This window comes from Ruditapes philippinarum, unplaced genomic scaffold (assembly GCF_026571515.1).
Source record: "Ruditapes philippinarum isolate M1 unplaced genomic scaffold, ASM2657151v2 ctg2132_1_1_1_1, whole genome shotgun sequence".
Taxonomy (NCBI): domain Eukaryota; kingdom Metazoa; phylum Mollusca; class Bivalvia; order Venerida; family Veneridae; genus Ruditapes; species Ruditapes philippinarum.
The window spans coordinates 26,839-53,510 of NW_026864698.1; the positions used below are offsets into that span (position 1 = coordinate 26,839).

General features: G+C 34.8%; 1 protein-coding gene across 2 annotated transcripts; it reads left to right on the top strand.

The window, feature by feature from the left end:
• The first annotated feature begins 1,349 nt into the window (after positions 1-1,349).
• Positions 1,350-26,509, top strand: LOC132726539 (neurogenic locus notch homolog protein 1-like). Of its 2 annotated transcripts, none has more exons than XM_060711873.1 (18): positions 1,350-1,503; positions 2,959-3,134; positions 4,677-4,812; positions 5,210-5,385; positions 5,760-5,896; positions 6,176-6,326; positions 6,803-6,983; positions 7,934-8,052; positions 9,309-9,444; positions 12,213-12,370; positions 13,185-13,300; positions 19,306-20,385; positions 21,033-21,159; positions 21,445-22,787; positions 22,939-23,083; positions 23,450-23,600; positions 24,873-24,967; positions 25,608-26,509. In XM_060711873.1, the coding sequence occupies exons 1-18, from the start codon at positions 1,453-1,455 to the stop codon at positions 25,735-25,737; spliced, it is 4,608 nt and encodes a 1,535-aa protein (XP_060567856.1). In that variant the 5' UTR covers positions 1,350-1,452; the 3' UTR covers positions 25,738-26,509. The 2 variants fall into 2 exon arrangements, with proteins under 2 accessions (XP_060567856.1, XP_060567857.1); XM_060711874.1 differs by having other exon boundaries at positions 1,351-1,503; positions 6,806-6,983.
• The last annotated feature ends 163 nt before the right edge of the window (positions 26,510-26,672 follow it).

A 26,672-nucleotide genomic window follows, 5' to 3' on the forward strand; every position in this document is an offset into this window, starting at 1 on the left:
ACCCTATATCAGACTTGGCCAGGGACTCGCCCAATATAGGTTTAATTTAACTGCTGTGTATTCGTCTGATATAATTCAGTATTGTCCTCAAGAATTCATAGTAACCTCAATATATCATATGGCTGTGTGAAATCTCTTTTGGTACTCCATTAGTATTTGTTATTTTATAGTTTAAAGGGAATATGCTTCGAATTAATATTTCATATAGCATTTGGTAACATGTAAATGAATTATTTCTGACAAACAAAAACAAGTATTTGCTGACTATTTTCTCCTGGATTTAATTTTGTTTGTTATTTATCATAATCAGATCTACCTGAAAGGAAGCAATACTATTTTAAGTGCTAAAATATCCTGAACATCAGCGTGTTTCAAAGCAATAGTTTCTTAAAAATCAATTTGATTCAAAGAAGTAAAGTTCTTTAAAGTCAGCTTAACTTAAAGGAATAAAATTCCTTGATAAATATAACCCGCACTAGTTAAATAACTATGTACAAATTAATGTAATACAAAGAAATGAAGTTCTTTGAAATCAATATAACTCAAAGTAATAAAGAAGGTGGTTATGAATCAACATAACATAAAGCCTTTAAGTTTATTGAATGCATTATTCCTCAGAAACAAATATAAGGGCACACGTGAGTTTCATAAAGTTTAAATACTGTATGTTTGATGCGTATCACACGAACAAAGTACAGCTAGTTTAAAATTAAGTAGCAAAACGTAAACAAAGCAGTATTTTGACTTCCATACAAAATATTAAATCTATATATCTAAATTGCCCAGAAGCAACAGAAGCAAAAGACGGTTAAGTTAATTGGACTTTGAGTTACTTTTGACACCAAAAATAAAACTGAAATAAAAGCATTTCTGGAACATAATCGGCCTATTACCTAAGATCAATATAACTCAAGCAAATAAAAATTCCTTATTAATCAACAGTAATGTTCCTTACAATATTATTTAATTTACTAGCAATTAATTTGATAATAAAACAATATCACTCAAGGCAATTATGATTTTCATTATTTATTTTGTACGATGTAGTATTTTATAGCTTCTTTCTAAAAAATAATTCCCTGCTAATTGACATCATCTTATGCTAGAACATTTTGCCCCCACCCCTTATTATTTTTTATTTGATTATAATTATAATTTTATTGATTTAGGTTACATCATTTAGAGTAAACTCTTGATGTATAAAAGTTAACACTCACAGATTAAATTGTGTTTACTTTCAATCGTTTATTATGAATAAGATATCTTGTCCTATCATTTAAATCTACAGGTTATACATTGTTTGAAAACAATGAAACAATGAGACATTTAATTGTTTTTATTTATAATACGGAGTCATGCCAAATTAACATATTTAAATCATTATTTTCATAACCGCCCGTGTTATTTTCAATGCTATAATTGATGTGACGAGAAACGAATATATTTACAAAAATGAAATATTCAGGAATTTACATTTGTTTGACATACCTTTTCTTGGTTCAGGTATGTCAGTTTGCTACTTTCCAACTTTCTTGCTTTTCTTTCATTTACCATTGATTAATGTACTTGAACTCATGTTTTGAAGAAGAAAAAAATTGTATCTCGTAGTTTTCTGAAAAAAAGAGAGAAAAAAAAAAGAATCACAAAACGATATAATCACACGCGTTTTTCGTAAAAATAAAATCACATGTGTTTTTCTTTAAAAATATAATAATCACTCGTGTATATCTTCAAAATAATATCTCAAGTGTATATTTGTATATTTTTAAAAAAAATACAATCATGAGTATTTTCCTTAGATAAATAAACCACAGGTATTTATCTTAAAAATACACATATTACCCTGTTTTTCTTGATTTGTTTGTTTGTTTCATTTTACCTTTTCCCAACAGTCTTCAGTCATATAGGCGGGTAATTTCCTAACCATCGTTCCTGGAGAGTTACATCAGTACTAGACTACCTTCCTCCCCGCTAAACTACCAAAGCATCTCCCGGGGATCGAACCCACGCCAGAGAGGTAACTGGATTAGAAGTCATCAACTCTAACCCCTCGACCACGGCTTGATTGATAGAAAATGCGTTTATTTCTTTTAATAAGTAATGTAGAAATATAACTTGCCTAACAGAAAAGTCGACTCAAATCGTCAACATTTAAAAGGAAACATATAATTTAAATATATATAATCAACAAACTCTTAATTAAATTTTTATAAAGTTTTTTTTCTTACATACGAGAAACTAGAGAAACTGTTAATAAAGATATAATTTAGGATTTCGGTTAAGTTGAGCTCATAAAATTTACGGACATGTAAAGCCACTAAATGTTCATGACAAAAACTGATTACTAATAAAACACGCTGATATTTTACTTAAAAAAGCTGTCCATTAATTTCAGATGAAATTTGATGATACATGTATTGTTTAATTAAATAGAATTCAATTGAATTTTAAAATGTTTCTGTTGTTGGAATATTAGATAATAAAATGAAATTACATTGTAATAAATGATAATAATAATAATGATAATGATAATGATAAATAAATAAATAAATAAATAAATAAATAAATAAATAAATAAATAAATAAATAAATAAATAAATAAATAAATAAATAAATAAATAAATAAATAAATAAATAAATTAATTAATTAATTAATTAATTAATTAATTAATTAATTAATTAATAAATAAATAAATAAATAAATAAACAAATAAAAAAAAAATAAATAAATAACGAGGATGCATATAACAATAAAAATAATAATAATAAACAAACATAGAATGAATATAGAGTAATTAAGCAGCTAATACATAATACAATAGTATTTTATTGACTTTATGATTGTTTCATTATTGTATGAAAACTTTTATCAAATACTTTAAATATTTCTGTTATTAAATCACATGTTGTTATATGAAGAACAATACTAATTACTGAAATTTATTTTTTACAATAAAGGGAGCATTGTGCTTGGTAGAATTAGAATTGTCAGTTGTGCAGTTTGATAACCCTCTGGGAACATCGTATATAGGACAGCAGGCCGGAAGTAAGAGGAAATGTTGCGATACCGGGGGAAGTAACTGTCGGACTACCTCGGATAAATGTGATGTATACTTCACTTTCTGCATTGGCAGGTATTATTTTGGTCGTCGGTTTCCATACGTGTGGGAAAGGTTTTTCCCCAAATATTTTACCTGTTAGTTAAGAGTTTCAAATGATTTATTTAATTAAAGTTGAAAATGATTTTTTCTCAAAATTGTCGTCATAACGCATGATTCGTACAACAAGTAACTCAGAATTGTGCCATTAATACAACAATGCATATTTTACCGTATAATTTCGATTTTCGGTATGTAAGTGAAATTCTGGTGATTTAAAAATTGAAAATAAGCTGATAAAATAAAATAGATAAAATGAACAAATAAAAGCTTTATTCTCGCTCATCAAAGACGTTAAACCTGTGTGAAAAAAATCACAATTTCCGGCGCTACAGCAAAACACTATTCACGTACATTGGCGTTACCTCATAAAAACGACTTGAATCCCATTTTATCAGCTTATTTTAAATTTTCTATGTCACCAGAAGTTTAGTAAATGTCACTTGCCTACCGAAAATCGTAATTATACGGTATAATAATTATGCATTGTTGTATTTATAAGAGTCGACAAAAAGCCAAAATCTCGCTCAAAACGTTGGTCAAGCCATCATTTCCACGATTGATCTTGAAAAGAAAGCAATTTTGTGGAAATAATCTTAATGAGGGATAAAAAGTAATGTCTTCGCAGCCGTATGCGTCTATTCCTTAATTTCAGTTCGGTTAAATAAAAAACATATTGGCCAGTTAGAAATCCTATCAAGTATCAGCCATTTATTGCACAATTCTGCGTTACATATTGCACGAATCGTGCGTTATTTTCACATTCCGGCGTTACTGGATATACACAGTGAGTCTTGAGAATAAGCAGTTTTTGTTTTAAACATTGATAACCTCAGAAATTTTATATAAAACGAAACTTACACCGAAAGTATTATTAATCAGGAACTTGACCCCCACGGATTTGATGCCACATCAAATGTAACAATCTTTTAAACTTATTGCATTTGGCATTCCTATCTGGTTGAACACATCACATTTTTACTCCCGTATTACGTTAGTAGTACATTACAATAGTCAAATGTTTCTTCGGATGCAGGCGGTGTGTATGTGTGTGTGTGCGCGCGCGCGCGCGTGCGCGTGTGCGTGTGTGTATTGGTGGCGGGACAATGAGTCTATTATATGGGAGGTTATGTTTGTTTGGGGGTTTGGTGTTTAGCGGGTAATTTGGCATTAACATAGGTACTGATCAATCCGGCTGGTTTAACGAAATAAAAGTTGCCCCAAAAATAATACGGAAGTAAGGGATCGGGATTGCAATTGACACACAACCACATATGCTTAAGTGTCAGCGGAAATATGTTCGTTATTTTAGTTCAATAGTTCCTCTGGCCGTATGTGATGTCTAAAGCGTTTTAATAACGATTACGGAATTATTAATGATCCTTGTCATATTAAATCGTACCGTATCTTTTTAAAACCCGGAAATTGACGAAATAGGCCGAAATTTGACAAGAATTTGATTAAAGTATTGCATTAAAGTAATTATTGTACTTGATATATGTAATTTATTTTTTTCAGTCAAAGTAATGACCCCAATAATGCTGGATGTAATGGCACGTCTATTGACATGGAAAAAGATGTATCACGTGATGTGTTAAAAATCTCAGATAACAGAAAACTGAAACGCTTTGTCAACGTTACTTTATGGACTAAGGTATGTTCGTTAGATTGGTAGCTAATTTTAAGTTATGTTGTGACATTTCAATTATATGTTGATAATTAACTATACTTAGATACAATAGTTCATAATAGTTAACAATAGTTAATAAGAACGTTTTGCAAAGGAGAAAAAAAACACTTTTTTTTCAAAAATTTCTGTACGTTTGATATTTTACAATGAAATAAAATTAATGATAAAAACAGATGTGTACTCGTTTTTTAACAATTATTATTTTTCATATTCATAGAGAGCATTACAGAAAACAATTACCGATATGTTATGGTGCTTAAAGTCACATATCAGAACTATTTTATCTATTTTCTTTGCTTAAGAATCCTGTAAAAGATCAAAATTATAACACATGTTTTATGAATAGTTAATATTTTCATAGGGTATAACAACACTAATTATTAACGTATTGGATATTGACGAACTGCCGAGCACGGGTAATGATCCGCACGTGTTTCCCGACCTAATTGATGTTTTCAATAAAATTCTGAACTTTGACCCGGCAGCTAACTATTGGACAGCAACTGAAAATATAGTTTCTATGGTTAGTCACGTTAGGTAAGAATATAATATTTATTTTAAAATGTAAATGTGTACATGTAATACATAACATGATCATAACTTGCATGACGTTATGATTTTTTTTTTGATTTTTTTTTTTTTTGGGGGGGGGGGAGTTTTCAAATGTTCTGACGCAATGAAATCTCCACAACGTAGGCTGACATACATACAAAAATAAAACGACGGATTAAAATTTGACTCTAGAAACATACTGAATATCACATATTATTTTATAAGAATGTCAGACACTTCGTGTTTAATGTAATACAAGTGATCATCATAAGTTCAATAGACATTCTGTTACTATTGTATTTTTTTACTAATAATGATATTACACCACATTTAAAACCTTTAAATTGTTTGGTTCACAGTCTCGACATTCGTCTGCGGGCCTGGTGTGCCACTGGTTGGTACGGCAAGTCATGTGACCAGAGATGCCATGTTGACTCTTTTCACGAGTGCACGTACAATGGTTCAATTGTTCCAAAGCAAGAATGCTTAGATCCAGGTATATATGATACGCATACATTGCATCTATAAACTACAATATTGAATATGTGTTTAGGAAGGTCTTAAATATTTTAAGTACGCCAATCAGTCATTTGGTCGGTCGGTCAATCGATCGATCAGATCGATCAATCAATCAATCAATCAATCAATCAATCAATCAATCAATCAATCAATCAATCAATCAATCAATCAATCAATCAATCAATCAATCAATCAATCAATCACTTATTTTACGTTGGATAGGTTGTAAACAGTATATTTTATGCTGTTGTTACAGATACACTTGTGTTCAGCATACAGGACTCTGTAGCAGGTTTACAAAACGCATCAAATATCCATTATTACATGGTGGATATGTTAGCTAACTATGTATGTCTTAAAACGACCGAGAACATCAGCGTAAATATCCAAGAAATAAGAGAGCACAGGTATGTTTATTAGGTGATTATGAATCTAAGCTGATGATTATGACTAAAATGATGATAATGACAACACCACCATCAGTACCACCGATACTACTACCAACACCACCATCAGTACCACCGATACTACCACCACCACCACCACGAGAACTACCATCACCATCATTTTGTGTACGAGCACGAATACCACTACAACCACTAGTACCAAAACCACCATCAATACGACAGCTACCAATACCTCCACTTGTCCCACGGAGTATTTTCGCCTAGCCCGGGGATAGAACCAGGGACACCGAATGAACAACGAATCTTTTTCTTCTCTATTTAGATAGTCGGACATGTGTTGCATGATATTATAATACCGAAAAATTCTGGTTTATTTTTCTCAATCTTGATTCACCATTTTTTTCTGTATTTTGTTTTTTAATTTCCTTGATTTGAACGAATTGATTTTGCTTTTTGTTTCTATTTTACAACGAAAGCAGAGATGGTCACGTGGACGTTGTATTCAAAGGATTTTGCGACAACAGTCCGGTTTCCAGTTTAAAATTCAGAGAAGTGGTATATTTGATGAATAACGTGGTAACCAGACTACCACGGTTGGAAGATTATTTTGCTTCGCCTGTTATTAGCCCGTCTTTTCATTATATTCAGGGGAGCAAGGTACAGTACAGTAACTCTACGAAAATTAACAGAAATAGGTCAGAATATACAAAAATTGCCCTTACTGCGTCAGTTCCGCAGTAGAAATATGGTGCTAAATACTACAAAATAAGTCATAAATTATAACATGTTACTAGTAATTATTGCTTCAATATTTGAAGTTTAAATATTGGTACATTTCTTCAAGTTTGCTTTTCTTGAAAAACTTTGGCTCATCTGTAGGAACGCAGCTTTCATAAGAAATTTTGTCACATGCTCAAAATTAATTTGTCAGGAGAAGGTCTTTGGAAACTGGTTGAAGACCGGAGAAGGTCGAACATAAAACAATTATTTCTTTTTAAGAAAATGATTAAATAGGCCTACCATTTTATGAATAATTCCGAGCAAAAAATAAATAAAGTAAACACACAAGTTTACGCAGAAAATATCTCTATTTATTATGGCAGATGCCACTACCAATATTTTAATTTAAATTTCGTAGATTTTACAGGTAAATCCGTAACGTACCGGGAAACGGTATTTAGCTAGGTTTTCGAAAATGTCAATTAACCAATCATGTACGGTTTACAGATCACATGCTCCTCCATGTACCGAAAACAGGTCACGTGCTCCTCCATGCCTCAAAAGTTAAACGCGTACCAATACCCTGCAGGGAAAAATGACATCACATTAAAAAAAAAACTAGCTTTGAGCTTCATTTTTTTATTACTTTAAATTAACAGAAAACATAACTACATGTATTGCAGACAAAACTTGCACTATGCATTGTGCACTGTATTGATCTGTTCTTTAGTATTTAATTTAAACTATTTTAATACTGTAATAACTTCATTCAATTTGAACCACGGATAGAGTATTACTGTTGCAGGTCAAAGATAATTGTTTGTGATTTTTTATTTCTAACATTTCATTTTCACTTGTTATTTTTATTTCTTTTCTTTTTGTTTCAGCAACAACTGATTATTTTAGTTCGGATGGTTGATTTCCAAAACTTACGTACTGTGAATTGCTCGAAGGGTGTCAACCTGTTATGCTCGCCAAGATTTAATATTTCATTTTCCTGGTCTACGTATGTGTTTTAAAGTCTTTGAATTTGTTAACTCAAAGTATTAAAGCAATTATAATAACAATTTTCATGAAAGAAGATTCAAATTGGTCTAATTTGAAAGCACGAATTTAAAATGAAGTATACGGCTATAGCTTTTGCAAAATCTGTTTCTTATAGGACACTTACAAAATTAAAAAATTTACATGAAATCCTGTACTGAAGAAGTATTTATTATAATATTATGTACATAAGAAATTTTGATATATGGTAAACGTCGGTATGTATAAATACTAATACTATTACTGCTGCTGCTACTGCTATTGCTGCTGCTAGTACCTCTACTGCTACTGCTGCTAGTACTTCTACTGCTACTGCTGCTACTGCTACTGCTGCTACTACTATTACTGCTACTGCTATTACTACTTCTGCTGCTGCTGCTACTGCTCCAGCTACTGTTACTGCTACTACTACTTCTGCTTCTGCTGCTGCTACTGTTGCTACGGTTACTGCTGCTACTACTGCCTACTGTTGCTGCTACTACTACTGCTACAGCTGCTACTTCTACTGCTGCTTCTGCTGCTGCTGCTACTGTTACTGCTACTACTACTACTGCTGCTGCTGCTGCTACTGCCACTGCTACTGTTGCTGCTACTACTGCTGCTACTTCTACTGCTACTACTACTGCTGCTGCAGCTACAACTACTGCTACTACTACTACTACTTCTGCTGCTGCTGCTGCTACTACTATTGCTACTGCTGCTGCTACAACTATTGCTACTGCTGCTGCTAATACTGCTACTGCTACTGCTGCTGCTACTACTACTGCTGCTGCTGCTACTACTACTATTGCTACTGCTGCTGCTAATACTGCTACCACTACTGCTGCTGCTTATACTGCTGCTGCTGCTACTACTACTACTACTAACTACTGCTACTGCTACTGCTACTGCTACTGCTACTGCTACTGCTACTGCTACTGCTACTGCTACTGCTACTGCGACTGCGACTGCGACTGCGACTGCGACTACGACTACTACGACTACTACTACGTAGCGTTATACTATAGGCGTCAATGAATAATGTTTCTTTGTCACTTCAAACGGTCTTTTTTGGTATATGATAAATAGAATATTAAATTCGTGTTAGTTCATTACTAAAAATATTGAACTCGTTGAGTAAAATAATATTATTTAATTTTATCCAACTCGTTCAATGAATTCAGTATTAAACTTACACTTAATATAAATATGATTATCTAACTGCTTAAACATTTTCAGTGCTGCCTCAGTTATATCTGTATTAGAAACAAAGGACCTAACTGACTGCAATGGTGACCTTGTTGACCTTAGTAAGCTGCAGACGACAGCAAACACACACAACTCAACCATGCTTTTTGTTGTAGAAAGTCTTCCGGTAAATGATATTTTTTACTATAAATGAATAAAGTCGTATGGATCTCAACATTGAGCACCGGTAAATGTATAAATGAATTACCGTTGATCAAGATGTGCACCATAACACCATTGATCTATTTTCTCGTTCACATATGATTTCTACCAAAGCTCAATTTTGACATCCATACAGGTTCCATCCCTTGTAAAAACTGAAACAAAAAGTCGAATTTAGTTGCAGTTAGAATTGTTGCAACATCAATTAATAGATGTACCATCCTGATTATAGTCTACACTGGCCACATGGGTAGATTCATTTGAATGTTACAAAAGTTTTTTTTCTTCTTTCTTTTAAGTATTTTCTTAAGATACACCGATGAAAGAAATATCAATTATAGCCATTCCGTACGATAGTCTATCTGTACGTATTATACAAAATATGACCGGATTGGCTAATTATACAACATATTTTACTAACGAAGTAGTAATAACTTCTCCTTACGTTATGGACAGTTTTTGACTATTATAAGCCCTTACGCTATTTTTCCGACCGAAGACCGGTCTGTTTTGATGGAGCACATCTTAGTGTCCAATATTATGTCCTTTTATGATAAACACAACATCCTTAGCCCCTATCAACATGGCTTCAGGTCAAAACGGAGTTGTGAGTCCCAGCTAGTAAGCTTCTCCCAGGAAATTCATGACAATCTTGAAAGTGGCCAACAAACTGATGTCATAGTCATGGATTTCAGTAAGGCATTTGATAAGGTGGACCATCACAAACTTGTGAGTAAACTAGAAAGATTGGGTATAAGTTATGAGGTTACAAATTGGGTCCATTCCTTCCTTAAGTCACGCTCCAGCAAGTTGTAGTTGAAGGTCAAAAATCAGGAATTCTACCAGTTTCTTCAGGGGTCCCCCAAGGCTCGGTATTAGGTCCCTGTCTTTTCCTTTCTTACATAGATGACCTCCCAGATAGTGTCAAAGGTAAGGTTAGACTCTTTGCAGATGATACTGTTGTCTACCTAACCATCAGATCCAAACAAGATGCCCAAACCCTCCAAGATGACCTTCATGCTTTAGAAAAATGGGAAAAAGACTGGTCCATGGAATTCAACCCTGACAAATGTGAAGTTCTCAGGATAACAAGAAAAAGAAACCCTGTAATATTTCCTTATACCCTCCATAACATCCAACTAAACTCAACTCAAGAAGCGAAATACCTAGGAGTCTCTATTAGTCAAGACCTTTCATGGACCAAACATATAAACAACATCACATCTAAAGCTAATAACTCCCTCAGATTCATTAGAAGAAATGTTAAAACTCCAAATAAAAAGATAAAAGAAACTGCATATAAGACCTATGTTAGACCTCAGGTTGAATATTGCTCCATAGTTTGGCATCCTTGGCAGAAATACTTAATTTATAAGATAGAGCAAGTACAAAGATCAGCTGCTAGATACATTTTTAATGATTATGACTATACAAGTAGTGTCTCAAAAATGATAAATGATCTTAATTGGCAAACCCTTGAACAGCGTCGAAACATCAGTGCTGTAACCTACTTGTATAAAATCCAAAACAACATTGTTTTTGTAGACCACCAACACCTTACTCAAACAAGAAATCTGAACTACCTGATACCCTACTCGAGGACACAATATCATCAAAATTCTTTCTTTCCTAGGAGCATACGTCTTTGGAATAGCCTTCCCCTAACAGTTCAGTCTAGCCCCAGTTTAAACATCTTTACTGAGAGGCTTGACCCATTCTATAAATTCTAAACTGCACACTATGTTTTTAAATTAATAGTCCTGTAGAACTTTTATTCTTTTAACTTTTTAATTTGCACATAAATAAATTCTTTTATTAACAGTTCCCTGACAACGCGCCTGCTAGTCATAATCATAATTGATTGTTAAGCAGTATGATGTAGATGTAGATGTAGATGTAGATGTAGATGTTTTCAGTTTGACTTCCTGTAACATTTACAGGGAAGAACTGAATATAAGAAGAGTTTTCATTGGTCATTTTAAAATTACAAAATAAAATCTGGGAATCTCATTGGCCATTCTAAAATAAAATGTAAAGGGTAGTTCTAAACTAAAATGTAAAGGATAGTTCTTGCCATTATGAAATAAAATGTAAAGGACAGTAACTGTTCTTTAACTTTCTAGTTAAATTGCTCAGATATTTAAGTTCTGTTTAACAATACTTCTTGCATTTATATCCCATAACATTTTCTTGTTAACATTTTATTTTACGCAAGAACCTACTGAGTTTATTACATACAAGATCTAAGTTTTAAATTTTGTCTAAAATAATGAGAATGATATCAGAACTTATCAGGTACCCTTAAATAAGTGTCTAATATATTGTATGATTATTGATGTTCAATTGATATAATGTTTATAATTTATGTATATATTTGCATATTAATCAAGTATTTATAAAAATAATTGCCTTAACGACGGCGTAAATATTGGTGTTAAAAACTGTGTTCACTTACCGAAACACGGAAGGTTTGTTTAGAAACACATACATCTTAAAAGTGTTCCATTTTTCAAGATTAATAAACCTATATACAAGAAATTAGTACGTCATTGTTATGCAAGCTATATGACTTTACTTCGGCCAAGCATCTTTTTTTAAAGATACTTCTTATTTGTTCTTAATCAAATTCTTTAATAATTTCTGATAAACACAAGTCTTGAGACCTGCTGCTTTCATGTACTTTACCCCAGTGTGAAAAAACTATTGGTATTATATATGTTTTTTTTTCTCAAGCCGGAAGAGGGCAATATCACTGTGATGATTACCACAATCCGACAACCTATAGTGCAGATTGCAGAACACACATTTTCGATGTCGGAGTTAGTCATTGGGACTAACTTCTACGATTCTTACCCTATACGATTTAACAGTTCAATAGTTAGAAAGACAAAGTACGTATACACATGTATTTTCATTACGTTTTCGTTACTGGTTGTTCTTTTAATTATAAGCTGTTTAGCTTACTAGTTTTACATTTGTTTTGTGAACATAATTATGTCTTTTATCTTGACATTTTGGCAAGTCTCTCCATTGGAATTATTTATTAGCGTAAGTTATTCTACAATATGTAGTTGTACTGTACTAGATCTTATAAAATGTAACCATGCATTGTTTTCCTTACAGCATTAACAACCTTGTGAATATAAAATCTTCGCATATAAAATCATTATTTCAATTTTTCCTGCAGCAAATTGTAGCAGTAATCCTGCGTATCCACAACGTTATGTTGAATTAATATCAATTTATCCCCGTTTTAAATAAAAAATGGTGGTTTGATATAAGCAAGTCTTTATAATAGCACCTCGTCAAATATAGGTTTGACATCTGACTCAGCAATCTCTCCAGTCTTGTCAAATTGGACTCGAGATAATTCTGAAAATTCGTATAAAATGTATAATGTACTCGTCTAGCATATAGTTTTTATTGACCGTCTAAAAACAGTCAAAATCAAATCCACATTGTCTTTTATCGAACCCCATTTTCATTTTTGGGGACCAAACATTTTATATGAAATCCATTTGAAGTCATCGAAGTAACTGAATCTTAAAAATGTTGCAAAGTTGCAAATCATTTTGATTTTAAATGTTATCTTTAACTTAATTTGTTTTCTTTTGAAGGATTTGCTATGTTAAATAAAGCAATGATCTACAGTAGTATAAAAAGTTAAAATCATTTAACAGAAGATCATATATTGTCACATTGTAGATTAAGTATTGAGGTGATGGCCTGGTGCGGAAATTGTCGACAAGGTTCCAGGTGCGAGTCTCGTGTTGGAGCCTCGTGTGATATAGGAAAAACAATACTACAACCAGACTGTAGAAGTATGATCATAGAGACATTTCAAATAAGCATAATGTTAAATAAGTCATTAATTCAGACTGAGATGAAAACATAAGTTTTCTGGGACATTTATTAATATTACCATCTCATTGGATTTTTTGTTTGACCGAAGTAACAATACCTGACAATTGTCCTCTCATTATACCCCCGCACAACAAAGTTGTAAGGGGGGTATACTGGAATCAGCTTGTCCGTCCGGCCGTCCGTCCGTCCGTCGGTTTTTTCTTGTCCGCCCAATAACTTAAGATTCCTTGTATGTGAGAAGTTAGCAGTGAACAGTGAGCTAAGCAAAAAGGCATTTCAATTTATATAGGAAAGGTAATGATCTGCTGTAATGCTCAGCTGTTTTGGGCATCTAGCAGGGCATTCCTAAATATAGTGTAAAAATGCTCTGCTGCAATACTCAGCTGTCTTGGCAATCTAGCAGAGCATTCCTAGCCTCAGTGAAAAAATGCTCTGCTGGAACGCTCAGCTGGCTAGGCAATCTAGCAGTGCATTACTAAATATAGTGTTAAAATGCTCTGCTGGAACGCTCAGCTGGCTAGCTCAGCTGGCTAGGCAATCTAGCAGGGCATTACTAAATATAGTGAAAAAATGCTCTGCTGGAATGCTAAGCTGGCTAGGCAATCTAGCAGGACATTACTAAAGATAGTGTACAAATGCTATTCTGGAATGCTAAGCTGGCTAGGCAATCTAGCAGGGCATTACTAAATATAGTGTAAAAATGCTCTGCTGGAATGCTAAGCTGGCTAGGCAATCTAGCAGGGCATTCCTAAATATAGTGTAAAAATGCTCTGGTGGAATGCTAAGCTGCTAGGCAATCTAGCAGAGCATTACGAAATATAGTGTAAAAATGCTCTGCTGGAATGCTAAGCTGGCTAGGCAATCTAGCAGGGCATTACTAAATAAAGTGTTAAAATGCTCTGCAGGAATGCTCAGCTGGCTAGGCACTATAGCAGAGCATTCCTTAATATAGTGAAAAAATGCTCTGGTGGAATGCTCAGCTGGCTAGGCAATCTAGCAGGGCATTCCTATCTAGCAGGGCATTCCTAAATATAGTGTAAAAATGCTCTGGTGGAATGCTAAGCTGCTAGGCAATCTAGCAGAGCATTACGAAATATAGTGTAAAAATGCTCTGCTGGAATGCTAAGCTGGCTAGGCAATCTAGCAGGGCATTACTAAATAAAGTGTTAAAATGCTCTGCAGGAATGCTCAGCTGGCTAGGCACTATAGCAGAGCATTCCTTAATATAGTGAAAAAATGCTCTGGTGGAATGCTCAGCTGGCTAGGCAATCTAGCAGGGCATTACTAAATATGGTGTAAAAATGCTCTGGTGGAATGCTAAGCTGGCTAGGCAATCTAGCAAGGCATTCCGAAATATAGTTAAAAATGCTCTGGTGGAATGCTTAGTTGGCAGACTGATTCTGAGTTCCAGGATTTATTGTTGCTAAAGTTTTATTGACATTTTCGACTTCTAGGCAATTCTGAGGCACTCGCAGACTTTCAGGAATTTTCGGTGCAAATAGAAATAATGATATTTTTGACTTCTAAGGACCTTTAAGAGACTATTTCATTGTCCTGCGACTTTTTGAAGGACACTCGCAGACTTTCAGGAATTTTGGTGCCAATGCTGATATTGACAATTAAGGCTTCTAGGGACCCTCAAGAGTCCATTTTGGTCGTCTGCGACTGATTCTTGGACATTCGCAGACTTTCAGGAATGGTTGGTGCCAATGGAAATATTCATATTTTTGACTTCTAGGGACCTTTAAGAGTCCATTTCATTGGCCTGCAGCGTATTGTTGGACACTCGCAGACTTTCAGGAAAGTTTGGTGCCAATAGAGATGATGGCAATGTTTACTTCTAGGGACCCGCCAGAGTCCATTTTTATGGTCTGCGACTGAATCTGGGACATTCGCAGACTTTCAGGAATCTCTGGTGCCAATGGAGATAATGACATTTTTTACTTCTAGCGACCCCCCAGAGTTCATTTCGCTGGTCTGCGACTGATTTTGGGACACTTGCAGACTTTCAGGAATTTTGATGCCAATGGAGATAATGACATTTCTGACTTTTAGGGAACCGCCAGAGTACATTTCTTGGGTCTGCGACTGATTCCTTGAGACTCGCAGATTTTCAGGATGTTTAGTGCCATTGCAGATCATGACTTTTTTACTTTTAAGGACCCCTTAGTCATTAGCAGAGCATTTTCACCCTAAAATGTCATTATCTGCATTAGCACCAAAAATTCCTGAAAGTCTGCAAGTGCCCTATAATCAGTCGCAGACCAACGAAAAAGACTCTGGATGGTCAAAAATGTCATAAATTGTAATTATCTCTATTGGCACCAACAATCCTGAAAGTCTGTGACTGTCCAAGATTAAGTCACAGACCAAAAAAATGGACCCTGGATGGTCCCTAGAAGTAAAAAATGTCATTATCTGTCTTGACATCAAAAATTCCTGAAAGTCTGTGAGTGCCTCAGAATCAGTCGCAGACCAAAAAAATGGATTCAGAAAGGTCCCAATAAGTCAGAAATATCATTTTCTGCATTGACACCAAAATTCCTGAAAGTCTGCGAGTGACTCAGAATCAGTCGCAGACCAACGAAATAGACCCAGGAAGGTCCTTTTGTAGTAAAAATGTCATTATCTCCAATTGGCACCGACAATTTCTAAAGGTCTGCGAGTGGTCCAGAATTAGTCGCAGACCACCGAAATGGAATCTTGATGTTCTTAAGAATTCAATAATGTCATTTTCTGCATTAACACCAAAAATTCTGCCATATTCCCAGAATCAGTCGCAGACCAAAAAAATAGATATTGAGGGTCCCGTACAAGTAAAAAATGTCATTATCTGCATTGGCACTTAATATTTCAGAAAGTCTACGAGTGCTCAATAGTCAGTTGCAGACCAACGAAATTTATACTTTATTTAAAAATGCCCTGCTAGTTTGCCTAGACAGCTCAGCATTCCGGCAGAACATTTTTACACTAATTTTCAGAATGCTTTGCTGGATTGCGTAGCCAGCTGAGCATTTTTAACACTATATTTAGGAATGCCCTGCTAGATTGCTTAGCTAGCTGAACATACCAGCAGAGCATTTTTCGCGCTATATTTTGGAACGCTCTGCTAGATTGCTTAACCAGCTGAGCTTGCCAGCAGAGCATTTTTACACTATATTTAGGAATGCTCTGCTGGATTGCCTAGCCAGCTGAGCATTTTTAACACTATATTTAGGAATGCCCTTCTAGATTGCCTAGCCAGCTGAGCAATTCAGCAGAGCATTTTTACACTATATTTTGGAATGCCCCGCTAGATTGCTTAGCCAGCTGAGCATAACAGCAGAGCATTTTTACACTATATTTTGGAATGTCCCGCTAGATTGCATAACCAGCTGAGCATAACAGCAGAGCTTTTTACACTATATTTTGGAATGCCCCGCTAGATTGCCTAGCCAGCTGAGCATAAAAGCAGAGCATTTTTACACTATATTTTGGAATGCCCCGCTAGATTGCTTAGCCAGCTGAGCATAACAGCAGAGCTTTTAACACTATATTTTGGAATGCCCCGCAGCTGAGTATAACAGTTTGCTTAGCCAGCTGAACATAACAGCTAAGCATTTGTACACTATATTTAGGAATGCCCTGCTAGATTGCCTAGCCAGCTGAGCATACGAGCAGATCATGTTTACACTATATTTTGGAATGCTCCGCTAGATTGCTTACCAAGCTGAGCATAACAGCAGAGCATTTTTACACTATATTTTGAAATGTCCCGATAGATTGCTTAGCCTGCTGAGCATAACAGCAGAGCATTTTTACACTATATTTTGGAATGTCCCGCTAGATTGCTTAACCAGTTGAGCATAACAGCAGAGCATTTTCACACTATATTTTGGAATGCCCCGCTAGATTGCTTAGCCAGCTGAGCATAACAGCAGAGCATTTTTACACTATATTTTGGAATGCCTCGCTAGATTGCATAACCAGCTGAGCATAACATCAGAGCTTTTTACACTATATTTTGGAATGCCCCGCTAGATTGATTAGCCAGCTGAGCATAAAAGCAGATCATGTTTACACTATATTTTGGAATGCCCCGCTAGATTGCTTAGCCAGCTGAGCATAACAGCAGAGCTTTTAACACTATATTTTGGAATGCCCCGCAGCTGAGTATAACAGTTTGCTTAGCCAGCTGAACATAACAGCTAAGCATTTGTACACTATATTTAGGAATGCCCTGCTAGATTGCCTAGCCAGCTGAGCATACGAGCAGATCATGTTTACACTATATTTTGGAATGCTCCGCTAGATTGCTTACCAAGCTGAGCATAACAGCAGAGCATTTTTACACTATATTTTGAAATGTCCCGATAGATTGCTTAGCCTGCTGAGCATAACAGCAGAGCATTTTTACACTATATTTTGGAATGCCCCGCTAGATTGCTTAGCCAGCTGAGCATAACAGAAGAGCATTTTTACACTATATTTTGGAATGCCCCGCTAGATTGCTTAGCCAGCTGAGCATACCAGCAGAGCATTTTTACACTATATTTTGGAATGTCCCGCTAGATTGCTTAACCAGCTGAGCATAACAGCAGAGCTTTTTACACTATATTTTGGAATGCCCCGTTAGATTGCTTAGCCAGCTTAGCATAACAGCAGAGCTTTTTACACTATATTTTGGAATGCCCCTCTAGATTGCTTAGCCAGCTGAGCATAACAGCAGAGCATTTTTACACTATATTTTGGAATGCCCCGCTAGATTGCTTAGCCAGCTGAGCATAACAGCAGAGCTTTTTACACTATATTTTGGAATGCCCCGCTAGATTGCTTAGCCAGCTGAGTATAACAGCAGAGTTTTTATGACACTATATTTAGGAATGCCCTGCTAGATTGCTTAGCCAGCTGAGCATACCAGCAGAGCATTTTTACGCTCTATTTTTGAACGCCCCGCTAGATTGCCTAGCCAGCTGAGCATAACAGCAGAGCTTTTTACACTATATTTTGGAATGCCCCGTTAGATTGCTTAGCCAGCTAAGCATAACAGCAGAGCTTTTTACACTATATTTTGGAATGCCCCTCTAGATTGCTTAGCCAGCTGAGCATAACAGCAGAGCATTTTTACACTATATTTTGGAATGCCCCGCTAGATTGCTTAGCCAGCTGAGCATAACAGCAGAGCTTTTTACACTATCTTTTGGAATGCCCCGCTAGATTGCTTAGCCAGCTGAGTATAACAGCAGAGTTTTTTTTACACTATATTTAGGAATGCCCTGCTAGATTGACTAGCCAGCTGAGCATACCAGCAGAGCATTTTAACACTATATTTAGTAATTGCCTGCTAGCTTGCTTACCCAGCTGAGCATACCAGCAAAGCATTTCTACACTTTATTTTGGAATGCTCTGCTAGATTGCTTACCCAGCTGAGCATAACAGCAGATCATTGATTTCCCTATATAAATCGTAATGCCTTTTTGCTTAGCTCACTGTTAACTGCTAACTTCTCACATACAGATTCCTTTGACCCTTAGTCTTCATATTTGGCATGGAGGTTAGTCATGATTAGTAGATGCAAAATAACGGTGATTCCTGTTGATAGTTTTATTTACTTTGAACAACCTTTTTTTCTTTCAGATTTCATTAATAATTAATTCTTCTTTGCTTTTGCTATTTATCAGAAGTTCAAAGAGGATAGTATACTATAGAGTGATAATTTTGATAATTTATCTTATTTTAAGTTATGACTACAGAAAGACTTGCCAAAATCTTTCTCTTTTACTGGAAATTATAAGATGATATGAATGATAATCATTTAAAGTCTTTTGCTATGGTATCTTTATTATATTTCAATTTTACATTGTCTTTCGTTTTGCTTAAAAAAGAACGTCTATACTTTTTATATACATTTTCTTATTGTTTGTCTATGCTATTGTATACGTTTGTATATTGTTTTGTTTTCATTGCATTGTTTTGTTTTCAGCCGATACTGAATGTAAAAATGGCGGACATTGTGCAGAACAGAAAGCTTGTATTTGTAAACCAGGTTGGACAGGCCCAATATGTAACACCGATATAGACGAATGTACATTGGGAATTTGCACACACGTGGACACTTGTACGAATACACGTGGAGGATACTCGTGCACGTGTTCTAAAGGATTTACAGGTAAAAATTGTAATGTCGATATCGATGAATGTGATGATCAGCCATGTAAACCAGGACTTGCATGTTTGAATTCTTATGGATCATATCACTGCATTGGCGTCTGTCCAAACAACAAAGTAAATGAAAACTGTACCGGAAATGTTGATTTTTGTAGTATAAACCCTTGTTTTAACAATGGAACGTGTAACAATGAGGCTTTTAATTTTACCTGTGACTGCAATGACGGTTGGACAGACTCTACTTGTCAGACAAATATTGACGAATGCGTCAACAAAACATTATGCCAACATGGAGGACTTTGTAATGATTCATTAGGTTCGTTTGACTGCATATGTAGCAACAATTTTACCGGAAGTTACTGTGAACTGGACGTCGATGAATGCAAAAATTCTTCTGCATGCAGAAATAACGGCACATGCAGCAATGCATTTGGGGGATACTCATGTACCTGCAATACCGGTTTCACAGGCGACCATTGCGACAGTGACATCGATGAATGCATTAACTTTAGCGGGTGTTTTAACGGAATATGTACGAATACTTTCGGTGGCTATTCGTGTGATTGCCTGTCTGGATGGGAGGGGGACACCTGTGACGTCGATATTGACGAATGTCATGAACCGAGTGCGTGTACAAATAACGCTACTTGCGTGAATCAAGCTGGTGGTTATGCATGTAATTGCCAAAATGGTTTCACCGGAAGTCAGTGTAAATCTGATATCGACGAATGTAGTGGGGATAGCCCCTGTCTTCACGGCGATTGTCACAATACAGCTGGTGGATTTGTGTGTACTTGTTACCCTGGTTGGGATGGTGTTAACTGTGATAATGACAGAGACGAGTGTCTATCCAGTGATCCATGTGTCAATGGCGGCATTTGTGTTAATACACCAGGTAAGTTATATTTTATACGCGTCATACTGATTACAAGTCTGAATAATTGTATACCTATATGTAAGTCTACACAAATTCCCCAGGGATAATAAATTTTATTGTACAAAATTTACGCTGAGCTTTGCAACTATTTCCCTCCATTAAATCGCCCAAAAATAGCATAAATTTCGATTAACAAATTTATACCGAATGCATTTATTATTATTGTCTATTAATTGGGTTTCATTAAATTGCGCCATTTGAATTTTGAATTTTTTCTTAAATTTTATGATACAAGTATAAAATTATTGCAGTGGAGTTCCTTCAATGAAACAAGTAATGGTGAAAATCGATTTTTGCACGACTTTAGCTCGGTTTGAATGAAAAGCGTTGCAACGCTTTTCTTATTTTGGCCATTGAACGCACTGAAAAATAATTAAGCTTGGCAAATGGAGGGAGTGGGAAGTGATCTGAAATAATTAGCCTAGAACTAAATTAAATGGTACACAAGTGTCGAAAAATATTTTAAGTGTCTTCATAAAAAAATAACAAAAAAAACCTTTTAATTGTTGATGGTTAAACGTCAATAACTGTTTAATAATCAAATTACTTTTGTATTAACATGCATACCTATAAAATAGTCATTTTGTCGTTCTTCTTAATTCAAGGGAGCTTCAAATGTAACTGTACCGATTTATGGAATGGAGAACATTGCCAAATAGATGTAAATGAGTGCACCCAGTCATATGCCTGTAATCATAATGGAAACTGTACCAATCTAAATGGCAGCTTTTTGTAAGTTTTTACCAGAATGAAGAATATTATTGAACTTTTTGCAGGATTTATAATATCGAACCTCGTTTCTTAGGTTACCATGAATTCTCAAGAGTAATTGCTAAACATAAAGTTTTCATAATTTGATTTCTCGATAAACTTAAGCATTTTATCTAGGAAAAATTAAAATCATGCATAAATATCTCAATGCTTTACATTCAATTAAATAATACTTATAACCATGTTTTATTTAGCATTTAAAGCATATAAGTTCCTTTGTGAAAAGTCATCTATTTACTATTGAAGCTGCTCGTGTTTTTACGGATGGACTGGTCAAACTTGCAATGATGACGTGGATGAATGTCTTGGTTCCGTCTGTAATAATGGCGGCACGTGTATAAACAATGACGGTGGATATACGTGTAGTTGTCCAAGTAACTGGAGTGGGAAAAGTTGTGACAATGATATCGATGAATGCCAGCTGTACATTCCTTGCAAAAATGGCGGCACGTGTAGCAACAGTATAGGAAGTTATAATTGCGCATGCTCGAAAACATGGACCGGAACAAATTGCACAGATGACATTGATGAATGTCTCCAAGGAAACCCGTGTCACAATGGAGGAACTTGTTATAACAATGACGGATCATACACTTGTAATTGTCCAGCAGAATGGACAGGTTCTGAATGTGAAAGCGATGTAGACGAGTGTCCACTCTCCCCATGCGCAAACAATGGAACATGCACTAATACATTAAACGGATATTCATGCGCATGCGTAGCAGCCTGGACGGGTGCAAGTTGTCGCGTGAACATTAACGAATGTAAACAATATAATGGAATATGCAATCATGGTGTTTGTTCGGATTCTATTGGAAGTTATCATTGTGACTGTATTAACGGTTATAAAGGTCAAAATTGTTCAGACGACATTGATGAATGTATTCTAAGTGAAACATGCAAGAACGACGGTACTTGTGAAAACACTGTTGGTTCTTATATTTGTCATTGTCCAAAAACGTGGTCAGGAAAGAATTGTTCTGATGATTTTAATGAATGTCAAAATCAGAACCCTTGTCACAATGGCGGCACGTGTGAAAACGAAAATGGAGGCTTTCGTTGCATTTGCCCAAAAGTATGGACTGGTATGACATGCGAAAATGATGTGGACGAATGTGTAAACTCATCATTATGCTTGAATGGCGGAAGCTGTTTCAATTCGCGGGGAAGTTTCCAGTGTAATTGTGTTGTTGGATGGGAAGGTAATTCATGTCAAACAAACAAAGATGATTGCCTGACGGTCCAATGCCAGAATGGCGCCAAATGTCAAGATTTAGTGAATAGTTATTCCTGTATATGCACAAATGGCTACACAGGAAAATTTTGCGAAACAGACATTGACGACTGCGTGCCAAATCCATGCCAAAACGGTGGGAAATGTCATGACCACGTAGATTATTTTGAATGTGTTTGTCCCGAAGGCTGGGATGGAGATGTGTGTAGTACAGACGTCGATGAATGTAGAAATCATCCGTGCAGTAGAGGGGAGTCATGCTTGAATAATCCTGGAAGCTTCACTTGTAATGCGGAACATATAGGTCCAGTATCTTCTTTAGTTACTACAACTGTACACAGACCAATAAATTTAGGTGAGCATATTAAAGTCCAAATTTGTTGACAATATAATTAAAATGATGACGCAATGTTAAGACAATATACATTTACTAGTATACTGTAATATCTTAATCCAAAAGTATATTCATAGATATATTGTGGGTTTTTTTTCTTTTCTTTTTCCAGATGTATTCTCCTTGAAATTTACTGGCCCTGTATCCGATGCACAAAGGCCACAAGTAAAGAATGGTATTAGGAGTTTACTACAAAGACTCACGTGTCACGATTCGAAACATGTATACGTGTCACTTATACACAATTCAGTTAGCGAGTATGTACCAGTTTTCTGACACGTTACATATCATATTAGTGAAAAGAATAAGTACAAAATGAATAAAAACATATAAATATATAATATATAAATACATATTTCTAGATTTTCCTTCTCGAAGAAAAGCTTTCATCTTCAATTATTTTCTATAAATGATGAAGTTTTACTGTTGCTTTAATGATACGGTCAATATTATCAAATTTAAAATAAACATGAATTTAATTATTTTGAACAGTTCAAACATAATTGACATGATATCTTGAATATGTCATCGCGACGTAATCAGTTTTACACACTGATAAACAGACGTTCTAAATTGTTCATTATTAAATGTTTAGATACACACGATTTAATTTTATTTTTCAGCCCAAATGTTGTGGAATTTCATGCCCAGTGTGACGGTCACCACATGACGAATGCCGAAGTGAATGAAGCTATCCGAACGTTCTCAGATAATGCATTGTCAACATATTTCCCTGTAAAGCTGGCAAATACAAATAGTAATAAAGAAAAACAAGTAAGATATTATAATTAAGTAGGTATGTTTTATATATTATATAAGTAATTGCAATATATATATTACTCATTTACGTCCCAGTCACATTTTTGTATTTTCTGATCGCAGATCAGATAATACATAGCTAACATCCACGGTCTAACACAAAATTTCCTAACAGTCCTAACAACGCAAATTAGTTCTCACTCAAAACTGCTTAAAAACCAGCAATTTAAAAGAAAGAACAATATTTTGTTACAAGTGTCCAACAAATTACTACACCTTCAAACTTTTAAAGTAGCGTTGGCTTACAGAGTTGTCAATAAATGCACACTCACAAATTACGCGGATGAATATGATTTTAATCAATGAAAATGCTGTTTTTAGCGATGTCGATTACCGAATACTACACAAAAAAATCTGACTGCCGAGTAGTTGAATATATAGTTTCTACATGTTGGACTGTTTTGGCGAGAAGATTTTTGCTAAATTATATACTTCAATTTTAAACAACGGGTTTACCCTGAACAAAATACCTCGAAATTACCCTAACCCGAAATGCAATGGAAATTCTAAATTTAGAATGACTTGATTTTATTCAGCTTTTGATTTAAAACTTCTCCGTGGTGCAGGGGTAACGCGCTCGTTTGGTGTGTGAGAGGTCTGGAGTTCTAATCCCAGTCGAGTCAACATTTTTTTAATTCTTTTTTTTTAGTGTCTTTGTTAATGAAATAGCCACGATATGCAAGGATAAAGTGTGGCTATCATAAAAAATGAACATAAATTATTTTTTGATGCAACTCTAGTTATGCAAATTCCGTATGTATCAAACTCTAATGCCCTGCAAGATGACTTATAGTACATAAAAATAAACTGATGCAGGAAAACACATACAGATATACAGTACGATTTAGATTGCAGGGATCAGAAAATACCACAGAGCTTGCAGCCCTTTGATTAAAATTTAGGATATGGCTGTCAATACGTATACTGGCTATGAACTCTTACCAGCGCCAGTAACCGGGGACCGGTCTTTCTCTATAAACTGACGGTAGTGTGTTTGAAATGATCCTTCGATCGAATGATTGACCACAGATTTCAACACAGTTTAGACTTAAATTGTGCTTTAACATTGATAGTTTATGCGTCTTTAATCAATAATTACAATAACTTTATCTTTATAACTTAGTATTTTGCTTTTATTAACAGATAATTAGCAATTATTGCTATCATCACATAAGTTAATGCTTTAAATACAAGCTGTATACATATTTTACCATTATTATATTACAGTCATGGATATCATCAAATATACCGTTGTTAGCCGGAGCTGGTGGCGGTGTCTTGCTTCTAGTTATCGTTATTGTCGTTGTAGTGCGCTGTAAAAGGTACGATCATATTGTAGTCATTTCATGTCTCTTTAATGGTTCATTCCTTTCTTCACACTTGCTTAACATTTAATATAGCACCTTTATGTATTGATTTGAGATATTTGGAATATTGGTGCCTATCGTGCATCTCTAACAGTACATTTGGTTTCAGGTCAATAGCACTGAAGTTTCTAAGGTTAAAATAGATTCTCTCAGTACCCATGACTCCAACTTAATGCAAATGACACCAGGAATTGTGGAGCAGCTCCTGTGTTGCTTATATCTTCGTAAATTGTATCATTTGTACAATCAATATTCTTTAAAATAAGAGCCATAGATTTACGAAACATAGGGAGTATAAAGCAATACTTATCTAGTGCATAGCGACAGAATGCATCGTTCTTATTCTTACATTTACGTTAATAAATTTGGAATGATTTAAGTCTTGAATTAATTACCTACCGGTATGTGATTCTATACGTTGCTCTTATGTCAATCTAACCTACCTATATTGTTGTTGATTAAATCTCATCATTTTTCTACTTATGGACTATTTATAATAATCACTGCTATCAAGGTGTGTAACTGAAGTAATAGTGATACTAAAGGCTCCCGCTTTCAAAATACTTTTAAATAACCCTTTTCTAATTAATTTCAGAAAGAAACAACATAAACCTGAATTTGCTCTAGAAATAGTAGAAGAACTTCAAGATATGGACGGAAATGAAACGATCACCATTCGAAACCCAGTTTATGACTCAATGTATGCCACTCAGACTATAGCATAGCTGGCCCATTTCAGACACATGCGCGAGAGAGAAACAAATGTGAACTACAGAGCCCTGAATTAATGTCTTGTTTGAACAACAAAATCTTCCAAAACATCTTTGGTCATGTAAATGCTTAATAATGTGCCATTTTAGTGATTGCTCCCTGCCAACAGTCGCGGAGCTATTTGTGTTTACTACGTTTTTGTCCATGGGCCCGTTTTTTATCAATTTTTCCCTTCGATTTACAGCTAAAAATAAATTCGGAATCAAGAATTTCTTCCGATTTCTATTATGAAAAGTCATATATTTGTTTCCCCAATAGCAGTATAAAAGACAAAACAAAAAAATACTCAAATTCGGTAATATATTTCTTATATTTGTATCTTCTACAGGAAATTTTAATTATTTTGTTGTACTTATTTGGTTATAATGCATATTTTATTGCTGTTCATGAAATAGAATGATGACCTTAACATTGTGAAAGTCCGAAAATCTATTTATAGAAGAAGTTTAAGTTTAACGAAACGGTCATTCTTAATAAATAACAAACAGGAGAAGTTTGCAGGAAATGAAATGCAAACATATTCAAACAATAAATTTCACTGTTTATAATTTTATAGAAAAAAATTAAGTATGCCATTTTTACGAATCGTTATATCACAGAATTATCATTTTCATTTTCGCTGTTCAAGTCTCTTTAGCTAAAATCGACCCAAATTTCCCGATTTTTTGCTGTTCTATATTTTCTTTGAAGGCAATCCGTTTCATGGTAGTTTGAGTGGAAATTTGATTTTCCAGAATATTTAGATTTTAAAGAGTTGTTATGGTTTATTGATAGGAATGTAAACACACTGGTGGTCAGAGAGGATTTTGAAGCAATTCAACAAAATAGTAGATTGACCTCCCAGTAAATCAATTAACAGACTTTGTTGTGTATGTTCCAACGAAAATAC

Coding starts and splice junctions, on each gene's coding strand:
- LOC132726539 (XM_060711873.1), top strand. CDS start 1,453: ATGAAATATTCAGGAATTTACATTTGTTTGACATACCTTTTCTTGGTT. Junction 4,813..5,209: donor ACGTTACTTTATGGACTAAG/GTATGTTCGTTA, acceptor ATATTTTCATAG/GGTATAACAACACTAATTAT. Junction 24,968..25,607: donor GTTGTAGTGCGCTGTAAAAG/GTACGATCATAT, acceptor AATTAATTTCAG/AAAGAAACAACATAAACCTG.